At 54.4% G+C, this 21,286-nt stretch overlaps 1 protein-coding gene across 2 annotated transcripts; it reads right to left on the reverse strand.

Moving 5' to 3' along the window:
* Positions 1-3,445: 3,445 nt before the first annotated feature.
* CARD10 (caspase recruitment domain family member 10) lies at positions 3,446-20,617 on the reverse strand. Of its 2 annotated transcripts, XM_068142388.1 has the most exons (21): positions 20,558-20,617; positions 18,461-18,679; positions 17,680-17,817; positions 16,984-17,309; positions 14,859-15,041; positions 14,343-14,498; positions 14,093-14,218; positions 13,722-13,916; positions 13,462-13,608; positions 12,598-12,713; positions 12,325-12,365; positions 11,590-11,710; positions 10,929-11,109; positions 9,988-10,111; positions 9,406-9,646; positions 8,623-8,692; positions 8,189-8,288; positions 7,570-7,728; positions 5,262-5,383; positions 4,510-4,625; positions 3,446-4,267 (listed from the first exon to the last, which is right to left on the reverse strand). In XM_068142388.1, the coding sequence occupies exons 1-21, from the start codon at positions 20,562-20,564 to the stop codon at positions 4,060-4,062; spliced, it is 3,096 nt and encodes a 1,031-aa protein (XP_067998489.1). In that variant the 5' UTR covers positions 20,565-20,617; the 3' UTR covers positions 3,446-4,059. The 2 variants fall into 2 exon arrangements, with proteins under 2 accessions (XP_067998489.1, XP_067998490.1); XM_068142389.1 differs by lacking the exon at positions 12,325-12,365 and having other exon boundaries at positions 11,590-11,658.
* Positions 20,618-21,286: the final 669 nt, after the last annotated feature.

Raw genomic sequence — 21,286 nt, forward strand, 5'->3', positions numbered from 1 at the left:
CAGAGCAGCCAGGGGCTAGAGAGAGGCAGCCAGTCCAGGAGGGGAATGATATCCACACCCCCCACCCTAGCTTCCCTGTGTGGCAAGCGTGGGGACAGCAGGATGGTAGTGCTCTACATAAGCTGCTGAAATCAGAGCGGCTCCTTAGGGAGCAGCAAGCTGTGGGCATCCAATCTGGGCACACAAGAAAAATAAAAATAAAAGGTAATAAGATGAGGACCCAGGGGAAATGTGGGGAGGACGTGGTGCCACATGGCAAAGGTTCCCCTGGTGCATGTCACAACATAAGACCTTAGGAAAGAGGGACAGGGTCCACACTCCCACCATGTGTCCAGACACAGACACTTCCCAGGCAGAAAAAAGGAAGGCCTCTGGGCAGGGCTAAACCCAGCTGCTCAGCTGCCCCAGGCCTCATGCCCACTTTCACACCAGCCCAGGCACTAGCTACAAGTTTTTTCTGTAGTAAGGATGGAACCACTGAATCCACTTCTCCTCCCTCCCCCCCTGTATTTCTCCATGTCTCTAAGACTCTTCCCCCGAAGCGAGAATTTCTCCAGAGCATCTCCTGTATCCCTTTAGAGGGTCCCTGCAGGTTTTATTTTTAGATGCCTTTGAATAGCAGTGCTTTCTTAGAGTGATTTGGGGCTGGGCTGGGGGGAGCCATTCACCTTCAGGCCTCTCATGACTGCAGGGATGTGAAGCTGGTATGACCAATCCACTGCCTCTGCACTAAATACTGGGATTGCTCCCACGGCTGCCCACTGCTCCCAGACCAGAAATAAACCTCTCCAAATGCTTCAGCCACACACCAGCAGCCCCAGGCAGCTGTAAAGGCAGATTCCATGGCTCCCAGACCTCCTGCAGCACCTCCCAGATCTGGCCTAGGAGATCATAGAATCATTTTGGTTGGAAAAGGTCTCTAAAATCATCAAGTCCAACTGCTTATCACCTGGGATGGAAAGGGAGACACAGGCAAAGGTTCCTTAGTGATGTCCCCAACAAATAGGATTCAAACTAGGGTGATGGAGCACTGGAACAGGCTGCCCAAAGAGGTTGTGGAGTCTCCTTCTCTGGAGACTTTCAAAACCTACCTGGATGCATTCCTGTGTGGACTACCCTAAGCAATCCTGCTTTGGCAGGGGGGGTTGGACCCAATGGTCTCTTGAAGTCCCTTCCAACCTCTAATGTACTGTGACACTGTGAAAGCTACCTTGTACAGAGCATGGTGCCAGGAAGTGGGACAGGTCAGACTCAACCATGTACAAACCAGAACATGTCTGATGCTACAGCTGGGTAGAGCCTGCTCCTTAAGCTCTGAGGTGCTTCTTTCTTCTGGGGTGCCAAGGATGGGAGGGGCCATTCAGTGCCCAGTCCTGCCCCAGGGTGGGGCTGGCTGACCCTCAAGGGGGTGTGCATGGGAGAGAGGGTGCATGCTGCTGCAGCTCTGCTGGGGAACTGGGGGCACCATGGCAAGGGCTGATGACTTCCCAGGGTGACACACACAGAGCCTTGCCAAGCTCCTGCCTGAAGGGAAAAATCTTTGCTCTTGGTGACTTGTTACAGGGGCTTGCATAAGGCTATTACAGCTGGTAATTGGTGCCCAGGGCTGCTAATTGCATTCTGCAGGTTACCTAACCTGTGACTCATTCCTCTGAGCAGGCAGCCACTCTCCCAGAGGTACAAAGAAGGTGGACTAGGCCGTGCAGAGCAGCAAGGCTGGTCCTTTCTGTTTTCCTTGGAGCCCCCTGCCCCTCTTCTCACCTGTGTCCAGAATGAGTAGAAGCTGAAATTGAAAGCCTCAGGGGAAACATGACCATAAACAGAGAGCCTGGAAGAAGCCTGGGAGCAGATAAGGCAGTGCTGCCTGCTGCCTGGAGACCTGGGCATCATCAACCTGCCTCCCAGCAGCCTTCTTTTTCCTATGTCTCCCCCCAGTCTTATAACACTAATGGTCCAGGTTGGTGCTAGAGGTCATCTATTTATTTGTGGGGGGCTAGCAAGCATCAAGCTTGGAACGCAACCTGACTACCCAAAAACCAAGGGGCTTGTTTTCAACTACCCTCAGCCTAGGCCTGAGGATGGTTCCCACTGCCAGAAGAGGCAGGAGGAATTTTCAAGTCCTGAATGAAAGTGCCTTGCAGAGTGTTATCCCTGGGTACTCAAGCACTACTCTCTTTTTTTGCTGCAAAGATGCAAAGTCTAACCTCCAAATCCATGCCAGGGTGGATGGGAGTTTGCTTTGGGACTTGTCTTCTCATCAGCTCAACAAGAGTCCCACTTTGTTTGCCTGCAGGGCAAGCTCCCTCCCAGGGGGCTGGCAGTGTGGGGATGCTCAGGCTGCATCCCCTGGAGTGGGTGTCATTTGGGAGCTTACTTCTGGAGCCATGTGTTACACCACTTCCCCCTTCCCTGGGAGAGCTGCATTGCTGCAGGGCAGAGCTGGGACTTTGCTCTACATTTTAGTGACTGCAGGTTAGAATCTTTTCGTTTCCTTTTCTCCCTCCTTGGTTCTCGTCCTCATAAAAGACACAGGCAACTGGTTTAGAGCCTGAAATAACACCCCACAGGGGACCCAGGAAGATCAGCAAGTTAATCTTTGCTCAGAGCTTCAAAAGTGCATGGCACCAGCAATGCTCTAATCGCAGGGGCAAGGAGGTCACAGAGAAGATCTGGCTCTGGGGCTGGTTGCCCTTCTTCTCCCATTGACCCCAGGGTCAGTGGGCTCAGCCCTCTGTCTTGTTTTGTGCCCCACACCACTTCCCAGAGCCACAGACTTCGTCTTCCTTTTGTGTGCCCCAGGAAACACCACCCACCACCACAACCACCACCTCTTTATGGTGTGGGTATCCTCACACCCCTTTCCCATTGCAGGACTTACAACAGTGATTGGTTAAGAGTCAGGGCCATGATGAGTGGGCAGGCACAGATGCTGCTACCCAAATCCTCCATCTTCCCTCTGCCAGAGTCTGAACCCTCTATTTTCTCCATGTCAGGGTGAGAACAGCACTCCTATGGAAGGGCACTGCCCCCACTCTCCTGGCAGTGTGGCTGGGCTGTCTCACTTGTCCCCAGGAGGACGAGCTAGCTGGATCGTTACTTCACAATAACCAGGACACAGAGGGATGTGAAGCTCTGGAGACCTCAGCCAGACACATCAAGAGAGCTTTTCCCTGTCTTTCCTAGAGCAGCCTGGCCAACACTGGCTCGGGGGAGAGGCAGGAGATTGAAAAATGGGGCAAGTAGAAATGGGAGGGGGCTTGCTCTGTGGCATGTTCAGCCTTTCTGCTCCCCACACTTCTTGCTGCCCAATACCAGCAAAAGCAATGCTCTCTCTTTTCCCTGGAGGGATGGGTAGTTGATTCTCAGCTAAAGGAGGAGAAAAATGCCCCCATCATGCATCACCTGAACCTCCCCAGTAACACACAAACCCATAGCCTGCCACCCATTGCCATTATGAATGGTATTTAATTCTCCTTTATATGTGGTTTGCCAATAAAAGGCTCTATTAATAATTTACAAGCAATAAAGAGTACATATCCTATAAAATGAGGCTTTGTGCAAGCTTAGTGTCACTCCAGCGGGGCACTGGGCTCCTGAAGTGTGCTCCCTGCACCGCAGGGCCTGGAGGTGAGGTAGACAGGGGAAGAGGGGACCCAGAGCACACAGTGCTGCAGGGCAGGGGAGGCAGAGGCGACGGGAGGAGGGTTTTAAATATGTGTGAGTTCTGATCCTACAGAGCTTGATCCCACACAGCTCCCCTGCATTCTCCATCTGGGTACCAGAGACAGCCCAAGGGGATGGGCAACAGCCCACCAGGGTGGTTTCCACCACGACGGTGGAAGACGTCTCTCCAACAAAATACAGACAGCTCAGAGGGGGAGGCAGCACATGTTCCTCCCTGCCTCTTGGTGACCAAGAAAGCCTATCCCGGGGGCCTTTGCTGCTGGCATCCCCTCAGGGAGGAAGGACACGCTACCCGGAGGAGCTGGGGGAGGTAGAGACCTCCAAGAACACCTCCTGGGGACGGAAGCCGGCAGTGCCCACACTGCCACCCCCAGCTCAGTCCTCGCTCTCCTCGATCCACAGCGGGCGGGTCTGCTCCTGGAAGATGCATCCCCGAACCACCTTGGGCAGCTCCTCAGCGTGGCTCCAGGCGTGGGGCTCCACGCGAGCCCAGGAGCACGGCAGGGTGTGGAGAGCCTGCTCCGCGCCGCGGCACAGCTTCAGCACTTCCGAGTCCCGCTGGCCCGCCTTCCCCAGCAAGCTCCTGGGGGAAACACAGGGACAGGCATTACCCTTGGGCACAGGGCGGGCAGAAACACCCAAGAACTCTCTCACGTGTACACAAAGCCGATTTCCCTGCCCTTTTCTCCTCACAACAGCCAACCCCAGCACACACACAGCAAGTGCTCTTGCCCCAGGCCTTGTCTCTCCCCTCTGAACAGAGACAAGGGTTTGTCTCTCCTCCTCATTGATGCCCTTCACCCATGCCCCTCCATCTTTGCTTACCTGAGTCCTCTAACATTCTTCTCAGTGACCTCGACATGGATAACTATGGGGTATATTTCACTTCTAATTAGCTCCCTCACACTCTGGACTCCCAGCTCTAACAGGCAGTGTTTATTCTGGAAGGGAAATGGAATAGATTTACTGATTTAAATGGAGAAAAAATAACCCCAGCCCCTGACAGTTACATTAAATCAAACCCCATGCTGTGAATTATCATTGCTTTTCCAATAGTAATTCCATTAAATGTGGGATTTACGGACAGTGCCGAGAGGGAAGGGGAGGATTAAAGAGCAGGGTCAGCCACTTCATCACCGCCAGCCCAACCCAAAAGCCAAGCAGAGCCCTTCCTCAGCCACAGCCCAACTTCACGTCCCCTTTATCATCACTGTAACCCACAGACCCACATTTCTCTGTCTGTCCTGATCAGGGCTGTTGCTGCTTTGGCAGAGATGAAGAATGTGAGAGCAGGGAGGTCAGTTCTGCATAAGGCATTTCCCACCACCTCCCCCACAAATCCCCCATGGCCATTTCTTTCACCTGAGCTCAACAGAGGCTTGGAAATGGCCTTGTCTGCTGCTCCACAACCCCACAGCATCTGGACCTAAAACACCCTCCAAATTACACATTAAGCAGGTCCTTCTCTATCACTGTACCACCCTCTCTCTTCCCCAGCTCAGCTGTCCCCTCCTCTCCTCCAGTCTGAGCAGGGTGTCCCATTCTGGCCCCTCTCCCAACATTAAAGAGCTCAGCACCTTCTCCATCGCCTCCCGGATCATGCGGATTTGATCACTCTCCCTCCGGTCCTGCGGGGCAGTTCTAGACATGGGGTGCTCCTGAGCATGGCTTGAACTGGGATCCCCTTCTGCCAGCTTCTCTGCAAGCCAAGAGGAGAAACAAAAAGAGAGGCCTCAGCCCCTTCTCCTTCTTGCAGGTCCTTCCTACCTCAGATCAGGCGCGCCTGCTGCCGCGCTGGCACTCATCGACTGCAGTGTTTATGGATTCCGGAGAGCGAGTCCAATTACACAACATTGCACACTGCCATGGATCTCCTGCAGCCTGCTGCGTGCAGAACAAGCAACAGATCACAGCTGAAGACACCTTGCAGGGCAAGAGCAGCACTTAGGGTGCAGCACCAGAGCAGCCTGCACCAGCTCACAGCCACTATCCCCCCGCCGCCACGCTGTCCCACCCTCTCTGTAACACAGTGTGGCAGAAAAACAATCACTTTGTTTTGCCAGCTTGCTCTTCTGCAGTGTTTGTGAGCTGCATGGACTTGCAGATGGCTCCACTGAGTGGCAGGGCTGGGGAAGCAAGAGGAGTGTGCATCTTACCAGTGGGAGGAAGATGAGGGGCAAGTTAAACCTTCTTTTGTGCGTAGCAGCCTGAGCCACGTCCCCGTGCTCACAAGTAGAAGGACAGCACCCAAGAAGCCAAGCAAATACCAGGCAGAAGAGAGCAGCAGGCAGCTGGTGCTGAGACAGAGAACTGGGGGCAGAGCTGACAGGATGGCAAGGTCTGGCATGGCTGAAGCAATGGCTTCCAGGTGCCCCAGGTAACTCCTAACAGAAGGTGACACAGTGCCCACACACAGAGACCACACTTGGGCAGATCAGGCTCTGTAGCCCAGTGTGGCTTTACCTGCTGACCATGCTGCCCTAGGCAGCTGCCCACACTGCCACTGCAACACAAGCAGGAAACCTAACAAAACCTGTAGATGCTGCTCACCCTTTAAGGTAATAAAAAAGTGACCTATTTAGGAGAAGGCATGTTTGGAACTGAGTCCAGCACACAGTCCAACTCTCCCAAGCTCCAGGCTGGCTAAGCACCCTCTGCTACCTCTGCCACTTCTCAAGTGGAGCTGGGTCTTGCAAAGCCACCTGTTACCTTTGGGGACAGCAGGCTCCTGTGGAAGATCAGCTGGCTCATACTAACTCTGCACTGGCTAGGGAGCTCTCCAAAGGAAAATAGGGGCAGCCAAGTAAAGAGAAAGAGCTCAGGACTCCAAAATCACCTTCCTTCCATCACAACAGGCAAAACTGACAGCAGACAATGGAGCTATTGCCCTCGGTGTAACTTGGCAGCAGTAATGGCTTCAAAGCACGTCCCCATGCAATGTGAGGGGGTCCCTGCAGAGGGCTCAGTAGGACAGGATATGTGGCCAAGTCACTCAAGTGAGAACCAGCAGCCGAAGTTTACAGAGCAAATTCTTCTTCAGCAGGCCAGAGATTTTTCATTACCTCCAGGACCATCCCCCCACACCCCCCCCAAATATATACCGACTCGTTTGCCAGTCCTGCAGCTGGCAAAGGGGCAACTCTTAAACAGGGGGGGAAGAGGAGATGGAGAAGGGAAGAGGAAAGAAGGTGTCCCCTGGGAAAATTCCCCACAGGACAAAAAGCCCTTTCACCAGCAGCCTCTGCAGTGCTGTGTCAGCCTCACGCTGCTGGCAGAAGGAAGAGGACAACAGCACTAAGAGTGGATCCTCTCATTCCTGGGAAGGAATTGCTGGTATGAAGTCAACCTCCAGATCCCACCTCAGCCAAGGGGCTTCACCTCTGGGAAGAGCCACCCAGAGCAGCAAGGCAATACCACTGCCACACTCTCAAAGGAAGGGAGAGGATCCCCATGCATCAGGAGGCCAGAAGGGAGAGCTGGCTTCCCTGTGGGCCAAAGGGATAGGACACAGTTGAAAACAGGAGGGAATATCTTGCATACAACCAGCCCAGAAAGGTGACTTGACAATAGGTATTGTCTGGGAAGGCTGAGAGACCCCACACTTAGCCACTGAAGAGACACCTGATGTGCTTTCCAAGGGTCTGATAGGATCACATCTCATACTTTCAAGACTAACAGCATCTCTTCCCTGAACTGGGCTGACCAAGGCCCTCACAGGAGTGACCTCTCTGAGCAACATCTTGGCTTCCCACTGTATGGCTAAGCAGCAGCAGGAAGTTAAATGGGAAAGCTGCCTTCAGAAGTAGGAGACTTGTGTACCTTACCTCACTCAGCCACAGGCCCCTGAAATGACCCTGGACATGTCAACCACTCATTGCTGCCTACCTGCTAGGCACACATGGAAGTCCAGGCGAGAAGTGGGCAAGTCCAGCAGGTTCCTGATGAGCCTTAGTGCAATGCAGCTAGGGGACAGCACCACAGGACGCGGGGTCTTGGCCACCACAGGGCGCACCAGGCTGTAGGGCTTCAGGCTCGTGTCCAGGTCTGGAAGACAAAAATGAGGAAGAGAAATCCAAAGGTGAGAACACGGCAGACCAGTCCTGTCACTAGCCCACTGACCATCCCATTCTTCCTGTACTGTCCCCTCATCCTGACTCAGAGGCATCTACCAAGCATTCTATGTCCCAGGAAAGATCCTACCCTGCTTACAACACTCCCTGGCAGATACCCTGGCTGTAGTCCCCTTTGCACATTTCTTGGGACTCCCTTGGGTTACACACCTGTTTATTCTCCACATAATGTTAGATGACTGCAAGAACCATAGAAGCAAGGGAAACCCCAGAAGCCCAGGGAAAAGGAGCAGGGGCTTCAAATATACACAAGCTTCCCCAAATCCCATTAGCAGAGTTAAAAAAGAGATCCTGGGCAGAGAAGATGAGGCATCCTAGATGCCCACAAGTGGGTCTCCAAGGATGATGGGGCTGATGCAGGTGTAAAAGCTCACCTGAGCAGGGGTCCAGCCACAGCTGCTTCTGAGGCTGTTCTGGGCTTCTCTGTGGTTTGGATTTCACCAGGCGCAGTTGATCCAGGGCCCGTTTCTTCAGCTAGGGAGAAAGTGAGGGCAAGAAGGCTTAAAGCATCTACCATGCCAGCTAGCTGCAGAAGACTCACTGGCAAAGAGGATAGAGCACACACACAAAAAGCATGGGACCGAGTCTGCTGCCCACCAGGTTCGGTCTGAGAAGCTGAGAGGGAAAGGAAAACAGCCACAGAGCAGTAACACTGCCTGGGCTATCAGCCCCTGCTCTGCTTGCTTAACCCAGCTGCCATCTCTGTACCAGTTGGTTTACCAAGAGAGTGGGACAGATTGTGTGCTGAGGCAGTGGGGTGGCCACAGGCACACACACATGGCTCTCATTGTTGGTTTCTTTGGCTTACATTAGTTCTGTGGCCCCTCTGTTGCCCAGGCAGCTGGCCCTTCTCCTGGATCTTCAAAAGCTGGTGAGCCCTGAAAAGACCAAGAGCTGACACTCAAGCAACTCCAGAGCCCCCAGTGACCCTTTTTGCCAAAGCCCACAGACCCACTGAAGCACAGGCACATCCAAGCCCTCACTCAGCCTCCCGGGCTCAAGGACAGCTGAACAGTACCGCGCTGGCTCCCCAGGCGAGACTTAGAGCCACGAGGATGATTCGGGGACTTGAGCAACTCCCCTACAAAGAGAGACTGAGATCCCTGGGGCTCTTTAGTCTGAGAAGAGAAGACTGAAAGGGGATCTCATCAATGTGTATAAATATCTGAGGAGTGGGTGTCAAGTGGAGGGGGCCAAGCTTGTTTCAGTGGTGCGCACTAATAAGACAAGGAACAACAGCTTGAACATAGAAGGTTTCACCTCAACATGAGGAGAAACTTCTTTACAGTGAGGGTGATGGAGCATTGGAACAAGCTGCCCAGGGAGGTTGTGGAGTCCCCTTCTCTGGAGACTTTCAAAACCCACCTGGTTGCATTCCTGTGCAGACTACCCTAAGTGAGCCTGCTTTGGCAGGGGGGTTGGACTGGACGATCTCTTGAGGTCCCTTCCAACCGCTAATGTACTGTGGGACTGTGAACTCATCCTATCAAGAGGCTGGTCAAGACCCCTCAGGACTCATAGGGAATGCTCACCAAAGTCCAATAGGGCAGGTACCCCAGGCCTCCCCTGCCTTCCTCCTCACCCTGGTTACCTGCTGTAGTTGGGTACTGTCCCCTTGTCCAGGTCCCTCATGGTCAAGGGGTCAACGCGGGAGCAGTACCACTCCAGCCGCCCCTTGTGCATGGTGTCGGTGACGTGCAGGATCTCCCTGCGCTGGACACACAGCGCGTAAGGGTCCGAGGGCTCCAGGAGGGACAGGTTGGTGCGCACGTAGAACGAGTCCCCGCAGAACTTCTTCCCCTCCTCCAAGGCCTCCCGCAGGGGCTGGTATCCTGGAGCGGGAGACACACATCGACACCGGTGGGGACAAAGGAGGGAGACAACTGTCACTGATGAGGTGGCCAAGTCCCCAGCACAGCTGTGATGCTCTGGATTGAGGTGAGGGGTGCAGAGGAGGCAGACAGCAGGTCTGTACCTCCATCCTGTAACTCAGAGGGTGCACAAGGTGCACCAGACAGGGAAAGTTATGGGAGCTACAGCCAGCCCCTGTGTCAGACATGGTGGCCTAGGACCAAACAGGAGAGGAAAGAGAATAACTGACATTTACTTCCAGAGCAGGGTGGAAGGTCTGGAGGCAGAGAGCTCAGAGGAGACCGATCTCTCAGTGTCTTACCTTCCAAGTCCAGCTGAAAGACGAGACTAGAGGGCTCCTGCCAGTGCAGCAGGCTCAGGTAGGCGACCTCCCGTGTGCAGTTCTCCAGGGAAAGCACCTCTTCCTTCAGTGATGGCACTCTCAGCTAGCAAGGACCCCATGCTGTTAGACCAAGAACAGGATCCACCCCCAGCTCCTTCACCCATCAGGATTACACAATAAACAGTAGAGAGCAAGGGAAAGCACAAATCTTAGAGGCCCCGGGGAAGGTCTGAGGACAGGGGATCCTCACTCTGACTTTGGTCCTCTCCCTTTCCCTCTGAAATACCTGCTTCCAGCCAGCACCCAGCCCAGATGCCAGGTCTGCTGTGAACACAAACATGTGGGTATGTGTGAAGGTGTGTGGGAGCAGGGGCAGGAGAGCTGGTTTATCTTCAGGTACAGGTGAGATATTTATTCAAGTAGTGTAGCTGTATTTCAAGGGCTGTCATTCCTGCCAAAACAAATGCCCTTCCCTCCTTCCACGAGCTTTCTTCAAAGCATTTATTCTCTGAAGCTCAGGAGGGTCACAAAGGGCTGAGAAATCTTGTTCCAGAACTGATTGCTTTGCAACAGGCATGTGTGTGATGCAGGATTCAAGTTTGCTCTGAAATACTACAAGGTGACAGACAGGTCCAGGGCCATACAGCCACACTGCCATCTTAATTGTGCAACTCCTGTTGTTTCTCCCCTCCCACAGCTGAAGGAAGTGCTTCAGAAGGTTTCAGTGCTTTTACATGCACAGGTACACTTGAGTGTCATGAGACCTGGACGGATGTTTGTGCACATAAATCTCTAGGCAGGGAGCAGTTCTGGGAAATGAGAAATGGAGGTGGACATCAAGCTAGGCAGAGGTCAGCTTGCACCGAGGATCACTTCACACTCCTTACAAACCCACAAAGTGAACCTGTTCCCACACTCACCTCAAGGAGCCGACACCCTTCCCTGAGTCCTGCACCCTCAACCTGTGAGCCCGGCTTGACCCACTGGACATAAATCCCTGTCCTGTTCCCTCCAAGGATGGAGATGTCTGCTCCAAGCCTCTTCTCCTGGGATGAGGTGTTGCTGGGCTGACCCATGCTACTAAGCTGTACCACCAGTGACCTGTCAAGGAGAAACACCAAGTCCAGCAACTGAAGTCTGCTGCCTTTTCTAAGAATCAGTCCCCAGTTCTTTGTGTCCAGCTACAGGATGTTTATTGTACTGAGCACTGCAGTGCAGGGCTCCTGATTCACAGCCATCACCAGGACACACTCATCTTGCTTATGAACCCTCACAGGCCCTTCTATCCTACCAGCCCCAACACCAAAGCCAAGCTGGGCTCTCACAGTCCTGTCCATATCCAGACAGATGTGTGACCAGCCCAGGGTAACATCCCCACCCTTGCCATAATAAATGGGATAGCACAAAAAAAATGGAGTCCTTCTAGGACTACAGCATCTTCCCTCCTCTCCCACTAGCAAGAAAAAGCCTGCAAGAGGGGGAGGTGGAAAGGAAGAGTTCCCCACATGTAGCCCCCCAGCACCATGAAACATTCCCCCAAGCAGTCAGCTCAGAGTGCCTAGGTGGGAGAGCAGCAGTCACCTCCTGGTAACCTCCTCACGGCTGGGAAGAGTGGACAAGCAGACCTCTGACTTCACCCTGGCATAGGTGCTGCTGGAAGAAGAGGAGAAGGCCTCAAGAGTGGCACCAGCAAAACCACTGCCTAGGAAAGAGAGCAAGAGGGAGAGTGGGCACATCACTTCTCTGAGCACTGCAGGGAGCTCATGTTCACAAGGTGGCAAGGGTCTGTGTCACACTCTGCTAAGCACTCTCTAGCATCTGACTAGAAAATTAAGGCTGCAGGGAAGCACTCAATTGTCACCCTCCTGAAAAGGTTTCCTAGCTCTCCTGGGAACAAGCAAAATTTTTGCTTCCTGCATCATCATTTCAGTCAGGGTCACAAAGATATGCCTGGAAATCAACCACCACAGGACCTGTCAGCACCAGAAGTACCACTCCAGGACATTTACAACCCATTAGCCAGGCAGCAGCAGATAACAGCCCAGGGCAAAGGCATCTCCCCCTTCTGTTACCTACTCCCCCAACACAAGTTATCCACGAATTAAAGTGAATAGGTAGCTGCCCTGAAGAGGAAATGCCAGCTTTTCCAACTGCTGTGCCTCGAAAGGCACAGGGGGGATGTGTGAGTGCACAGCTCCACAGTCAGCTGCACAAACCAGTGCAGGCCTGAGGGAGAGTCAGCTGCCCAACCCTTTTTCCCCACAATCACTTCTTCTTTTTAGTTAAGTCCATGGAGAAAAGCCCCCACCCTGGTACCTGTTGCATATTCAATGCTGCTGAAGGAGCCACAGGACAAGCTGCAAAGGAGACACAAAGAGGAGCTGTGGGGGAGCATTTTTTCCAAAGCCTGTTTGCATCTCATTCTCAATGCCATCACCACAGCCTTCTCCCCCAGAAGTAATCTCCCAGCCAGCACACAGCTCCCAGCCACCCTTCCTACTTTCAATCCCCACTCCAGGTTCTCTTATCCCCTGCCAGCCTGCTCTCCTCGGCCCCCTACCTCCCCCCCGGAGGAGAGCCAGCAATCACCTTTTGTAGGGCATGCACTTCTCTTCCCGCTGCCGGCGGAGGATGGAGCCGATGCAAGGGGGGAAGGGGAAGGTGGAAAGGCGATTGATGTCCTTCTCACTTTCCAGAGTCGCCTCCTTGGGCAGAGTGAAGGAGAGATGCCTGCTAACACCAACACCCAGCACCACCTCTCCCCTCCCTTCTGCCAGGCTGCAGACAGCTCCTTGGGTAACGTGTGCCTCTTCAGGAACCATGCCCCCAGAGGCTCCTTGTTTTCCCAAGGAGGGAGCTTGGGCAGAGAAGCATGACACTGCATCCCCACCTTTTTGCAATGTACAAGCTGTGAGGGATGAAGGGAACATCCAGCCTTTACCTCACAGCTCACTTTCAGCCACTGCACACCCAGAGGTGTGAGTAGCCTGCAGCACTGCACACATTTTAGGGTGCTCTAAGGTGAGAGTTCAAAGGGTCAAAGGAAAGAATCTGACTCCCTTCAAAACAATACAGTGCTGCTACAGGACTCAAAAGGGTTAGCATTTTTCCTTCAGCAGGTGTAAACAGCTTCTGGGGAGGAGAACATCTTACATAAGGCTGCTGATATTTTAGGGGGTCATAGGGGATTGAAGTGAGTTCCACTTCCCTCTCTTTCCCACTCAGCTGAGTGCTGCACATGTTGGTGCAGCACTGATGACTTTGTCAGAGGCTGAGAGAACAAAGCTTTGTGCCTACCATCTGCTCCCACCTAACACCCCATTCCCATGCCTAGTCTTCCACCAAGTCATAGCCCCATGATGAACCCACTCCAATGCCTCTGTGCCCTTCCTGAGTAGTGTGGGTCCCTCCTGCCCTTCACTGAGGGTCAGCCTCTCATGGTCAAATGCTTACCGTGCTCTGAATGGCCGAATCCCCTGGGAACGGGATGACAGAATCCCCGAGCGCATCCACAAGTCCAGTTGTGAAGCTGGTAGGGTTGTCTATGAGGCTCCAGGTGCTGCTGAGGTTGGAGCAGAGAGAGTGGGACGAGCTGCACATCTGGGGAAGAACAGACTTCATCATCCCATTGCACGCCCTAGAAATCAGTCCTGACACCTTCGCCTTCTCCATTCCACACCTCCCCCCCCCATCTTCTTTCTAACCACCTTCACCTTGCTGAGGCTGCGGCTGCCCTGGCACCGCTGCAGCTGTGCCTCCAGTGAGCTGTTCTGCCCTTCTGCCTGGCTCAGCTTGCTCAGCAGCTCGTCCCTCTCCTCCTCCAAGGCCCGCACGCGTTTGCGGTACTGGTCCTTCTCCAGCAGGCTCTGGGAGTACTGGAGCTGCACCCCATCCCGGCTCTGGATGGCCTGCAAGAAGCCAGGCTAGGTGTGAAAAGAAAGGCAGAAAACTGCACTACTAATCCCCACCTCCCATCCTGGTGTGGATGATGAAGAACCACTAGGGAAGAAGGAGAGTATCCAGAGCAGAGACAAAAGCCATGGTGCTGCTGGGAGGTGGAGAGCCAGGGGGGAAAGCAGTTTACCTGGTCTCTCTCTTTTTCAATCTCCTCCAGCTGCAGCAGCACTGTGCTCATACGATGCTTGTAGAGATCACAGTCCTTCTGCAGCGTCCGGTACTTCAGCTGCAGGTCTTCCACCTCCTGGAGGTACTGGCAACAGCAAGCAGCAAGCATTAGCCCTACTGGAAGTGACTGTTATGGCTTCCCAGCCCCCTCCCCTATCTTCCAGGCCCTGCTTGATGTGCAGGGGGAGAGATAGCAGTGGACACTCTACCTTATCCCTCAGCTCTTCAGCCCACTGCAGCTCACTCTGCAGGTTGTTGAGTTTCTGGCAGAGATCCTGTCGGTCATCTTGGGCTTCCTTCCAGTCATGCTCCAGGATGTCCAGCAGGATCTGCTCAGAGCCTGGCACTGGGTCTTCACCAGGTGTCTAGGAGGCAAGAGGGTACCATCACTGCACCACAAGCACTGAGGGAGCGTGGGACCAGGGCAGTGGCAGGCAAACTGGCATGACTACCATCATCACTCCTGCATTATTCTACTCCCAGTGCTCCCAGGCACAAAGGGACACACGTGAGCACAGGTAAGTGTCACAGAGCTGGAAACAAGGACCCCTCACTGCTCAGACCCCAAAGCACCAGCAGCCACCACAGCCAAGCAAAATGCTCAGCAAAAGGGACAGGCCAGCCTGGGACAGCGATTTTCCTGTCTTTCCAGCACCCATGTCATCAGCACTGAGGGTCTCCCAGGAAAGGAAGTGACCTGGAGCTTGCCCTATCTCACCAGGTACCTGCAACCTTCCCTGCAGCTCCTGCAGCGACGCTGTGAGCCGCTGGTTCTCAGCCCAGAGCTCAGACATGGTGTCAGGATGTCCTCTCTCCTCCGGCTCTCGCTGGGGCGGCACAGATGCCTGCTTCCGCAGCAGGCTGCACTCCTCCTCCAGGCTGGTCACTTTGCATTTCAGCTGGTCCACCTGCAACCCAGGGGGGAAACAAAGTCTGACACACACGGCCCTGCAGTTCTGCCTTAGTGGCAGAGTGAAGCAGAGAGGCTGCTGGGCACAGAAAGGGTGTGAAGGCAAGGAGAGCAAAGGATGAGCAACCAGAAAAGGAGTACCCTACCATTAGGCCAGGGTTAGCACAGCTCTGCACATAAGCTTTTCCCTGCAGGGCAAAGAAGGAAGATGCTCTTATATAAGTGCATTCAGTCTCAGGATCTTCTCTCATTCCAACCACTTTCTTGCTACCTTGGGGCATCTCTAGTGCAGCTGGCCTTGACCACCAGTGGACCAGGGACCTCTGGTGTGCTGCCAGGGCAAGCAGTGAGTATCTCAAAGGCTTCCAAGCTCCTAGCACAGCTGAGGAGCAAATTTGCAACAGAAAAATCCCCTGGAGGCTACTCAGTGCAGGGAGGCCACCTCTGGCCTGGGATGTGTTTGAGAATCAAGATGCTTGAGCCTGCAGGGTACCATAGGTGCATCATCACACCCTGGCCTGCTCTCACACTCCTCCACCAGTATGTCCTTGGAACAGGAGAGGTCTGTTACTTCCAGGACTAATGACTGATGAGCTTGATCTGAGATCCAGAGTTTCACAGCCAGCTAAGGTTTTGAGAGCAAAGGAAGCAGGGGAAACCTATCAAAGCCACTGAGCCCTAAGCTGCACTGCCAAACTTGCCAAGAAGGGACATGGGGACTGAAATAAATCTGCAGATCTGCCCAAAAGACCTAGAATGACTTTTTGGGACAAGTCACTTCTGGACTCTAGAGTCAGGAGGGGAAGGCAGGCTGCGACCTGGTAGCCCACCCTGCTTCCAGAGAGATTACATCACTCCACAGTCACCCACAAGTGACTCACTTCCCTGCTTAGACGAGGCCCAGGGGAGCTGGCATTGGCAGGAATAGATAAAATGTAGGGAAAGACCCCAGAGCTGGCAGGGCAGAATGAGGGATGGAAGTTAACTGTGGAGCTGATTGAGAAGCCCAGGCCCAGACTGGTAGGAGGAATGCCAGGAGGCAGCAGAGCACTGAGAAAACTGAGTTATTAAGAAGTTCAAGGTAGGGCTGTCCTTGCCCAGGCAGGAAACAGGCATGTGTTTGCTGGAAGTGAGAGCTTAGCAGTTGGAGTGCAGTGTCACAAACTCCTTCAGGTATGCAGGGCATGAGTCTCCCAAACATCACAAGAGACACAAGGAGGTGCAGGGCAGGGGGCGGGCATGTAATCTGGGCCAAAACACTCCTATGAGCAGCAAGGTGAGCTGGGCAGCTCCAGGCAACACACAGGCACCCAACACCCCGTGTGTGGGTGGTTGCACAGCCACCATCTTCACTAAAACAAGGGAAATGCAAGCCCTTGCCCTGGGAAGGAGCAAATACAGACATATGGTTTGACAGAGCCTGCTGCGTGCTGCGTGTGCCTGTGCTGCCCAGACACAGCACACAGCAGTGCTGCCCCTCGACAGGGCAGGTAGCACCAGGCAGCAAGCATGGCCAGGAGCAGACAGGGCATCTCATGATACCAATGGCCAAGCTGAGATCTGAGAGGTGCAGGGAAGGCATCACCCTGAGCTGATTCTGGCTCCTCCAAGTGATGTATCTCCAGCTGTGGTAGGAATTGGAGATCTATCTCCCATGTCATGCCCAGGCTGGATCAGGCTTTGAGCAACCTCATGTAGTGGGAGGGGGCTTGGAACAAATGACCTTTAAAGATCCCTTCCAACTCAAGTCATCCTCTGATTCTATGACTTGGATGCACTATCCTGCGCAGGGCGTGCTCCCACTCAAGCGCAGAGGCACACATCCCATCACCTGCCATCAGCAACTTCACACTCACAGACAGACATCTGTGTGCGTCCCTCTGAGCCCTCAGACCTCCACCACCCCCCAGTGCCCACCCCCGTGCTGCTGGGGGCCATACCACGAGCTGCAGGTCCCTGCTCCGCAGAACAGCCATGTTCTTCTCCTCACAGAGCTGCGCATAGCGCATGGCCATCATGTAGTTCTCATCCTTCAGCCTCAGCAGCTCCAGGCTGTTGGAGTCCCACTCCTCTCTCAGCCGCTGGCACCGCTCCTGCACCTTCAGGAGCTCCTGCAGCCGCTGCTCCAGCCGGGTCTGCTCTTGCTCTAAGGCCTGGTTTTTCACCTGGAGCTGGTGTTCCTTCAGCAGGTGCTCTTTCCGCTGAGCCCTCACCTTCTTCACCTCCATCATTAGGAACTGAGTTAGTCCCTCAGGACCTTCTTCATCTGGGGAAACACAAAGAAGAATCAGGTCCTGACTGCTAAAACAGGAGTAAACTGCAAAAAAAACCAGCCCCAACCCTCTGTTTTCCATCAAGGGGTGACAAACACTCCTGCAGGTGTAGAATAGAGTCGAATAAAATAGAATAGACCAGGTTGGAAGAGACCTTTGAAGCCCTTCATCCCAGGCTACCAGCACTGTGGTCCATCACACATAGATATGGGAACCCTCTCTGTCAGACCCCGAGCACAAAGCTGACACACAGCTCCTCGCACACAGGTGACACAACCCAAGGTTTTATGCATGCACACAGATTATTCCTGGCCCTTCCCACACAAGCAGCAGCTGAAGGGGGGACAGAGCACCTGCCCCTACCCAGGATCATAGAGCAGCGCTGGGCTGGCTCCCTTCCCGTCAGCCGTGTGTAGTGCTCTGGGTAGTAAAACTCCAAGGACTCCAGGAAGGCTTCGTAGCCTCGCTTCCCGCGGCGCCGGAGGATGTCCATCAGGTAACCTGGAAGAAGGGATAAAGAGCAAGGATGAATCAACTGCAAACCAGAAAGTAAACAGCATAGACCAGCTTTGTGATAGGAAATGGCATCTCCAGCAGTTAGAATAGAATAGAATTAACCAGGTTGGAAAAGACCTTTGAGATCGTCGAGTCCAACCTATCAAACCAACACCATCTAATCAACTAAACCGTGGCACCAAGCACCCCATCCAGTCTCTTCCTAAACACCTCCAGGGATGGTGACTCCACCACCTCCCTGGGCAGCCCATTCCAATGGCCAATCACTCTTTCTATGAAGAACCTCCTCCTAACATCCAGCCTAAACCTCCCCTGGCACAGCTTGAGACTGTGTCCTCTTGTTCTGGTGCTGGTTGCCTGGGACCAGTTCTGCTTCCATCCACAAGAATGGGAATGTCTGGAGGAAGGAACAGAGTGGGAACGCTGCCCTTGTCTGTCTGCACCCAGCGGGAGGCTCACAGAAGATGAGAGGGAGGTCTGGCTGCAGAGAACATCAGAGAATCTCGGAGAACAGCAAAGCCAGGCTAGCGCTGCAGTGGGAGACCAGGAGGGCACCCCCCACACGCTGCATTCAGGCTGTCCCACGCAAAGCAGGCCCACCTAAGTGCAGGCTTGTCCTTTCTCCCACCTGTCTGGTTGCTCTTGCAAGGGAAGCGGCACGAATTCAGCACCTCCTCCTCGTCCTGCTCATCGATGACGCGGCACTGGCGCAGGTAGGGGGTGAGCTTGGCGGGGTTCAGGGAGCGGGTCAGCTGGTGCCGCGCGCTCTCGATCTTCTCCCAGACGCTGTCTTCTTCCTCCTCCTGCTCCGAGGCGCTGCAGGATTGGAGAGAGGCATTCTCCAGGGCTAGGAGGATACAAGGAAAGAGAAAGTCTGAGGAATGACGGAAAAGCACAGGGTAAGAGGCCTGAACGGGCATGGGAGAACGTGAGTCAGGGTCTGATCCTGCAAATGATTCAGTAGTCTTGCAAATGGAACTCAGACACTTCAGAAGCCATTTTACATACAAATCACTCCAGCAGGATCTTGAGTGTCCACCCAGGGCCTTAGGGATGCAGGAAGTAGAAGGCAGTGGTGCATAAAGGAGTTAGGAGGAAATACAGTAGGAAGTCTAGGGACAATGTCATCTTCATCCCTGAAGCATGCTTTAGCACCCCTGACCACCACACATCTTCTCTTTTCCCCCTTCCCCAAGAATGGGAAACTTTCAGAACCAAGAGTTTTCACAGCCCTGGGACATGGTTTCTCATAGTGCAGTTGGAGGGGTGGGTTTCCCTGGGGGTCCATTTGCCCTGTGCATGCCCCAAGTGTTGGTGTTGCCTAAAGTGAAGTTCTCAAAGGCACCACCCCATGGAACACCTTCGCTACAGGTACTGGAGCCAAAGGGAAGTCATAGAAGCATATCTTCCATCTGTCTTCCACACATACCTGTGGAGTCCTGGAAATACATAGCAAGAAGGCAATCCCTCTGTCAATCAAATAAAGCAGGAGGGACCCCTTGAAGTCAGTGGACTTCAACAGCACTGAACCTGCTCCATTAAGTCCTACAAGCTGTGATGGAGCAGGTGTGTGCAAGGAGCTCTCTTCCCAGCTGTGCATCCACTCAACCACCATTACCCATTTTCACTTGAGAAATAAATATCTGCTTCACAGGACAGCACATATCCTTCTCATTGGCAAAGCACAGCAAAGATCTTCTGAGCCCCAGGAACCATCCCTCCTTCCCACTGTGCACCACTGCCTGCTGCTCTGGTGCTGGCACCAAGCCCAGCCACCCAAGCTTCACCTGGGGCAGGGGTAGAGGTTCATGTTGCATGAAGGCAGAGGGAAATGTATCTTCCACTCTTTTTTCATTCCTTTGTGTTTTGGGTGTTCTGGGATGGGGGGGGGGGTTTCTTTCTTTGTGGTGAGAATGATACCATGCAATTTCAGCCAGCCAACTAGCACAGTGAGGAGGATGGCTGAGAGAGCTGTGCAGAAGTTAATCCTTCAAGTACAAATAAGGGAGGCTCAGGGATTGCTGGATGAAGGATAACAGAGAGTTGTTGAATCCACAAAAGATTCTCCAGTGTCTGATTTCCGGCACCAAAGGGCTTAGGAGGCTAAATACCGATACAGATCAGGATTGTCCTAGGCTGAATAAAGAAAGCAAACAGCGTTTCTAGTAGAAACTGCTCTCTCTCCTTTGGGACAGGCTCGCCTGCCACAGGGGCACAAGTGGGCAGGGACGACACAACAGCAGGTCACACAAGTTGCACTGTTTTGAGCTCCGCGCCTCGGCAGCAGATCTATGCCTTTAAATCCGAGTGCCTCTCCAAGAAGGCCAAGCTGGCAGTGCAGGTTGCGACCGGCAGGCAGGCTCGGCAGAGAGAGGGCGGAGGGGTCTGGGAACCAGGACCCCTCCTCCTGCCCGCCGTGGCCCCCTCCAGGTAGGGCTGGGGCAGCGCTTCCCCCAGCTTTCGGCCAGCCCAGCAGTGCTCTTCGACAAATGGCGAGCCGGGGTCAGCCCCGAGGAGTTGGCTGGCAAAGAGGGAAAGAGAACACCCCTCCATCATCTCCCCCTCCCAAGTCCGTCGGCATCCCATGCCCACGGCCGCGGTGCCGAGGGGCGCGGCAGCAGCAGATGCAGGGACTCAGCGGGGCAGCGCCGTGCCCGTGGGCTCCTCAAGGCCCGAAATAAAGCACCCGTTCCCAGCGCCCCGCCGGGGGCTCGGCTCTTCTTACCGGCCATCCCCGCTGCCAGCGGGCTGCGCCCCGCTCCGCGCCCCGGCCGCCGCCCGTCTCGCCGCCCCGGCAGGTGTGTCTGAAGCGCTCTCCACACCCCACTGCACCTTCCCTCCCTCTTTCCCCTCCCTTCCTCCCTCCTCCAGCCGGCTGGGAGGGAACCGGCAACCCCTGGGCAATGCAGAGCCCAGCCCTGCCCTGCCCGCCCCCGGGGGTCGCGGAGGCACTCACCAGCGGGACGGGGATGGGCTCCCCACCCCCTCACCCCGGCCTCTCCCAGTTTCTAAAGACCCTCCGGCTGCTTCTCACCTGGGCGAGCCGGGGAAGGGTTTTTCTCCGTGTGTCCCGTCTTTCTCCCTCCTCTCCCCAGCCCCGGGCTGGAGCTGCTCTCCGGAAGGATGTGGCTCGCCAGTGACTTCTCTTCCGAAACGCAGCCGGCTTCACCTCTGCACTGCCCGCGGGGGAAGTAGGAGCCCGGCTTGGCCCCCCAGCGGAGCTCTGACAGGGCTCGGGTGGGGAGGTCTCTCCTGGCAGGGCACAGCCTCCCCAGCCCTGCCAGCAGAGAAGAGGTGCATGAGGAGGAGCATTATTGGTTCAAGAGTTCCTGAAATAGTAGGGCTGATTATGGAGGGGGGATGAGATTTGGGGGGGGGGGGGGGGGGGGGGGGAATGGTTGAAAGAAGCCCGATTCAGGTCAAAATGAGATCTCATAGGCTTCACTTTGGCCTC

The sequence above is a fragment of the Melanerpes formicivorus genome, unplaced genomic scaffold (genome assembly GCF_026170545.1).
Source record: "Melanerpes formicivorus ecotype bairdi unplaced genomic scaffold, bMelFor1.0.p_v2 SCAF_8, whole genome shotgun sequence".
NCBI classification, from domain to species: Eukaryota; Metazoa; Chordata; class Aves; order Piciformes; family Picidae; genus Melanerpes; species Melanerpes formicivorus.